This window comes from Conger conger, chromosome 9, assembly GCF_963514075.1.
Source record: "Conger conger chromosome 9, fConCon1.1, whole genome shotgun sequence".
In the NCBI taxonomy this organism is placed as follows: Eukaryota; Metazoa; Chordata; class Actinopteri; order Anguilliformes; family Congridae; genus Conger; species Conger conger.
In genome coordinates, this window is record NC_083768.1 from 57,526,221 (window position 1) to 57,532,220 (window position 6,000).

The 6,000-nt window shown below is 45.8% G+C and overlaps 1 protein-coding gene across 3 annotated transcripts in view; it reads right to left on the reverse strand.

Moving 5' to 3' along the window:
• Nucleotides 1–2,086: 2,086 nt before the first annotated feature.
• The window catches only part of vps52 (VPS52 subunit of GARP complex), a 19,086-nt gene continuing 15,172 nt past the window's right edge, over nucleotides 2,087–6,000 (reverse strand). For all 3 annotated transcript variants that reach the window (XM_061254225.1, XM_061254224.1, XM_061254223.1), the window contains 5 exons: nucleotides 5,637–5,744; nucleotides 3,590–3,655; nucleotides 2,831–2,942; nucleotides 2,385–2,503; nucleotides 2,087–2,261 (listed from right to left, as the gene is read on the reverse strand). In XM_061254225.1, coding sequence (XP_061110209.1) covers nucleotides 2,115–2,261; nucleotides 2,385–2,503; nucleotides 2,831–2,942; nucleotides 3,590–3,655; nucleotides 5,637–5,744 — 552 coding nt within the window. In that variant the 3' untranslated portion in view covers nucleotides 2,087–2,114. The remainder of the gene's footprint in view (nucleotides 2,262–2,384; nucleotides 2,504–2,830; nucleotides 2,943–3,589; nucleotides 3,656–5,636; nucleotides 5,745–6,000) is intronic.

Below are 6,000 nucleotides of genomic sequence, written 5' to 3' on the forward strand. Positions count from 1 at the left end.
CAATTGTATAGCACTTTGGATAAAGGCGCTATATAAATGCCAACCATTTACCATTTACCAAGTGATGATGTGGTGTTGCAGTGGGAAGTGCTGATGTGGTGTTGTAGTGGGAAGTGCTGATGTGGTGTTGTAGTGGGAAGTGCTGATGTGGTGTTGCAGTGGGAAGTGCTGATGTGGTGTTGCAGTGGGAAGTGCTGATGTGGTGTTGCAGTGGGAAGTGATGATGTGGTGTTGTAGTGGGAAGTGCTGATGTGGTGTTGTAGTGGGAAGTGCTGATGTGGTGTTGTGGCTCTTTGTTAGGCTGCAGCGCAACCACCAGGTTCAACTTGTGAATTTTCTCTTTTTTTTCCCTTTAGATGCTCATTCAAGTGCGGGCAGAGCAAGCGGCACATCGCCCATCATAAGCGCCCTCATGCTCTTCAGCTACTTCTGTCTGAAACTCTGAAACAAAACATTACTTATTTACTATATTTTAATAAAACATTTCAATTTTCTGGGGTAATTTTGTCCTCTACTGGAGGTGCCTCTTTCATCTGGATGCAAACTCACGTGAGACTGGGTGATCATCGATTTGTTTTAATGTGGCCAAGGCATGGGGTAAGTTTTGTGGAAGTTGATACTGATTTCATATGCCTGTCCTCAGAATTATATTAGTGGATGTTCAGTTAATGTTCTTGTGATTTACTTTGTGTATCGGTATTTTTAGTTGACTAGGTAAGCAGTGTTTGGATAGTTAAGTTTGGTCACTTTTGCTTTGTTGTTTGTTTGTTTATTTGCTCGTAAAAAAAAAGAAATTCAAATAGGCCCTGGTCCTTGGTCCTGGTCTTTGTTGTACAGGTAGCAGTTGAAATTGTAATTCCCTCTAGGGTCTTTCAGCACACTTATCCCTGGTTATGGATATGCACTTTGTTGTACGTCGCTCTGGATAAGAGCGTCTGCCAAATGCCATTAATGTCATGTAATGTTATGTAAGACTAAGGCTGGGTATTTTTCACAGATAATATTGACTGAAGTTGCAAGTAGTCATGGGAAAACAATGGAAAAAATCACAGCACAAAAACAAAAAAATCCCCAACATTTTCAGCAAACAATATGAATATGCTGGGACTGGTCCAGGCCCCCGTAAGCACCAGACAAGGGACACCTTCCACCTCACCCTCCAGCACAGATTATACACTGCACCTATTCAGCAGGCAAAATGCAAGTGTATGCAAGTGTTTTTCAGCGTATGCAAGGCTTTTTCTTGATTGTGAATGTATTAATGTATATATAATAAATAAAAATTAAGTGATGATTAACTGAACTTTATTTCGTGTGAAGCAGTACAGGCAGAGGACACACAGGTACAGTACAGGTAGAGGACACACTTTCAGAAGCAGGTGGAGTATCTACAGGCCCAGCAAATGGGACCTCTCCCCTGGGAGCACGCTTTCGTGGGAGTACAGCTTGCACCATAGCACCTGTACTCAAAGTACAGCGCTGAAACCAGAACACCAACATCAGCACAGAAATCAAAACATCAAAAACATAAGCCGTATTAACAGCCTGTGATATACAGTATGTACACTCATTGGAAAAGACATTTTTCATAAAGGAATGCCTCTGTTTTAATGAAGTATTACATCAGAAATTCCATCCAATCAACTCATGGGGGGTGAAGGGGGGGGGAATAAATAAAAAATGTATGCTCGAACGATCAGGTTTCAAAATAATGGCGTGATGGATTTGTGGATTTTATATCCACACAAATATTTGCACAGACACAGACCGTATGTATGGAGTGTCTTTTACTTCTCCCCTAAATCAACATGATATTCGTACACTGACACCTGTGACCCTCATTCTGATTATAGTGTCCATAATCACAATCAAATCTCAGAGTGGGAAAGACTCGAGAGCTAGAGAGGAAAGGAAATGAGAGCTGGAGGGAGGGGAGAAGAACAGAGATGGAGGGAGAAAAGGACCTCCCAGACCCCTTTCCCTCCCCCTATCTCCCAGACCACACCATTTACCCCTCCCAGACCACACCCTTTACCCCTCCCAGACCACACCCCGTACCCCTCCCAGACCACACCTCTTGGCCCCTCCCCTGGCCCCCAGGCCACGCCCCCTCCTCAGAAGTTGGGCTTGTGCTTCTTGACCTCGACCATGAGGTGGTGCAGGTTGATGAGCTCGGAGCGTACTGCCAGGCTGCGGAAGGCGGGCTGAGAGAGCACCTTGTGGAAGCCGTGGTAGTACTGGATCAGCTGCGTCAGCGCCCCCTGGGGAGCAAGAGGAAGAGAGGGAGTGAGAGGGAGAGAGGAAGAGAGGACAAGAGAGGGAGAGAGGGAGTGAGAGAGAAAGTGTTAGAGAGAGAGAGGGAGCGATACGATGAAAGAGTGTACCTGTATGATGCCGGTGCCATTTTTGAAGTTGGTGAAGGACCTCATGACATCTTGACTGAGAGCCTCAACAGACTGCTTCCACGAGCTGGAAAAACCCCGAACCAGCTGGGTAATCCGAGCTGAGAGAGGGAGGGAGGGAGGGAGATGGAGAGAGAGAGAGAGAGAGAGAGAGAGAGAGAGATGGAGAGAGAGAGCAAGAGAGAGAGATGGAGAGAGAGCAAGAGAAAGAGAGAGATGAGAGAGAGGGAGAGAGAGAGATGAGAGAGAGCGAGAGAGAGAGATGGAGAGCGAGAGAGAGAGACGGAGACAGTGAGAGGACCATGGCAATAATAACCCCACCCTCTGCCTCCACAGTAGCCAATGAGATGGACCAGGATAAGCATAACCCCACCCTCTGCCTCCGGAGCAGCCAATGACAGGGATCAGGGCGATGGTAACCTCTTTACCTTCATCGTTCTTCAGTCTGTCCAGCTGCCCTTTCTCCATCAGCGCCTCGCTCTCCTTCACAAACGCAATCATTCCACCGAACGGAGAAGAGAGAATCTCCTCAATGAACTCCTGAGAGGGAGGGAGAGGGAGGGAGGGAGAAATTTGATTGCATCTTTTTAAAGTTGCAAAGTTGGGACTTAAGAGGAGCCCCTCTTAATTTTACAAAATACATCAAAACATATTGTGGAATGGTCACTTGTCCCAAGTGGTTCCATTACCTCTATGCTGCAAATTCTGTCTGAATCATTACCACCAGATGTGAAATCGATTGCCCTCTTGTAGGCTGACTGACATACTGCGTCAACAAGAGGTAATTTCTAACATCTAAAAATTACTGTCCGGTCACTAAATTCCAGTTAATATTTGGGTAATTGAAGTCATCCATTATAACCACTACGCTACAGGGGCGGCCTGTAAACGACTGGGACACGCAAGGTCGGTGGTTCTAATCCCTGTGTAGCCACAGTAAGACCTGCACAGCCGTTGGGCCCTTGAGCAAGGGCCCTTAACCCTGCATTGCTCCAGGGGAGGATTGTCTCCTGCTCAGTCTAATCAACTGTACGTCGCTCTGGATAAGAGTGTCGGCCAAATGGCAATAATGTAATGTAATAGTCTCACCTCCCTGACAAGCTTGTTTAAAGAGCACTGTATTTCAATATATAATGAAATAAATAGTCTAGTGTGTGTGTGTGTCTGTGTAGGTTCTTGTTGCCCACCTGCGTCCTAGCCAGGAGGAGCTGCTGAAACCCCTCCACTTCCTTACTGTCATCTGCTGCTCTTTCCTGAGAGAGAGGGAGGGGGGGAGGGAGGGGGGAAGGGGGGGAGGGAGAGAGAGGGAGAGAGAGAGGAAGAGAGAGGGATGTTGTTATCAGGTCCAGTACTGTGCAAAGGTTTTAGGCAGGTGTGGAAAAAATGCTGTAAAGTAAGAATGCTTTCAAAAATAGAAATGTTAATAGTTTATTTTTATCAATTAACAAAATGCAAAGTGAGTGAGCAGAAGAAAAATCTAAAACAAATCAATATTTGGTGTGACCACCCTTCGCCTTCAAACCAGCATAAATCCTTCTAGGTACACTTGCACAAAGTCAGGGATTTTGTAGGTATATAGTCAGGTGTGTGATTAACCAAGTATACCAAACAGAAGCTAATGATCATCAACACAATTATTAACTGAAACAGAAACAGCTGTGTAGGGGTGAAGAATAGCCAAACTCTGCTTCCAAGGTGAGGTAGCAGAAGACAGTTTAATGTCAGAAGTCATACACCATGGCAAGACTGAGCACAGCAAGAAGACACAAGGTAGTTGTACTGCATCAGCAAGGTCTCTCCCAGGCAGAAATCTCAAGACAGACAGGGCTTTCCAAGCTCTGCTGAAGAAGCACAAAGATACGGGCAATGTTGAGGACCGTAGACGCAGTGGTCGGCTCAGAATCGGCAGAAATCAGTGGGCCCCAGGTACACCCATCTACTGTGCGAAAGAAGTCTGGTGAGAAGTGGTCTTCATGGAAGAATTGCGGCCAAAAAGCCATACCTCCGACATGGAAACAAGGCCAAGTGACTCAACTATGCACGAAAACACAGGAACTGGGGTGCAGAAAAATGGCAGCAGGTTCTCTGGACTGATGAGTCAAAATGTGAAATATTTGGCTGTAGCAGAAGTCAGTTTGTTCGACGAAGGGCTGGAGAGTCGTACAAGAATGAGTGTCTGCAGGCAACAGTGAAGCATGGTGCAAGTTTGGGGCTGCATTTCTGCAAATGGAGTTGGGGATTTGGTCAGAATTAATGGTCTCCTCAGTACTGAGAAGAACAGACAGATACTTATCCATCATGCAATAGCATCAGGGAGGCATCTGACTGGCCCCAAATTTATTCTGTAGCAGGACAACGACCCCAAACATACAGCCAATGGCATTAAGAATTATCTTCAGTGTAAAGAACAACAAGGAGTCCTGGAAGTTATGGTTTGGCCCCCACAGAGCCCTGATCTCAACATCATCGAGTCTGTCTGGGATTACATGAAGAGACAGAAGCATTTGAGGCTGCCTAAATCCACAGAAGAAGTGCAGCTAGTTCTCCAACATGTTTGGAACAACCTACCTGCCGAGTTCCTTCAAAAACTGTGTGCATGTATACCTAGAAGAATTGATGCAGTTTTGAAGGAAAAGGGTGGTCACACCAAATATTGATTTGATTTAGATTTTTGTTCTGTTCATTCACTTCTTCTGTTCATGCATTTTATTGATTGATAAAAATGAACTATTAACATTTCTATTTTTGAAAGCATTCTTATTTTACAGCATTTCTTCACACCTGCCTAAACCTTTTGCACAGTGCTGTACTTCACCACACAGGGTCAATCAGTCAGTCAGGCATTCTCAATGTGCCTCATTCTGCCACATCTAATACTGTACCCTCAAATCTATGTGCCACTTCAAGTGCCGTAGTTTCAATCTCCACACTGTACCCACTGTAGCACTCAAAGCTAGCTGTCGGTAACTGACCACACTGTACCCGCTGCAGCACTCAAAGCTAGCTGTCGGTTACTGACCACACTGTACCCGCTGCAGCACTCAAAGCTAGCTGTCGGTAACTGACCACACTGTACCCACTGCAGCACTCAAAGCTAGCTGTCGGTAACTGACCACACTGTACCCACTGCAGCACTCAAAGCTAGCTGTCGGTAACTGACCACACTGTACCCACTGCAGCACTCAAAGCTAGCTGTCGGTAACTGATGTGGCTTCGAACTGTCCTTCCTCTCACCATCAGCACGCTCAGCATCATGTCGTAGTTGTTGATGAGGAAGATCAGCTGATCCTTCCTGGAGGGGAACTCTGCTGCCATCTTCAGGACAAAGTTCTCCACTTCAACCTAAAAACACGGAAGTAATCTGTCAAAACGAAGCTGGTTAAAATATTCAGGTCTTTCACGCGTGTTATGCCAATCATGTGCATTTGCTTTTCTGTTCTGAAGTTGCGAAGCTGAAATGCGTCCTCGGTTTCACTGGCAGATTTCAGGTGTACGGACCGTTAAATGGACTGATTTTACCTGGTGTGTCAGTAACAGACAGTGAAGTTTGCCCTGCCGTTAATCTGTGTGGTATGTTACGTGTGCTAGTGGTGTGTAG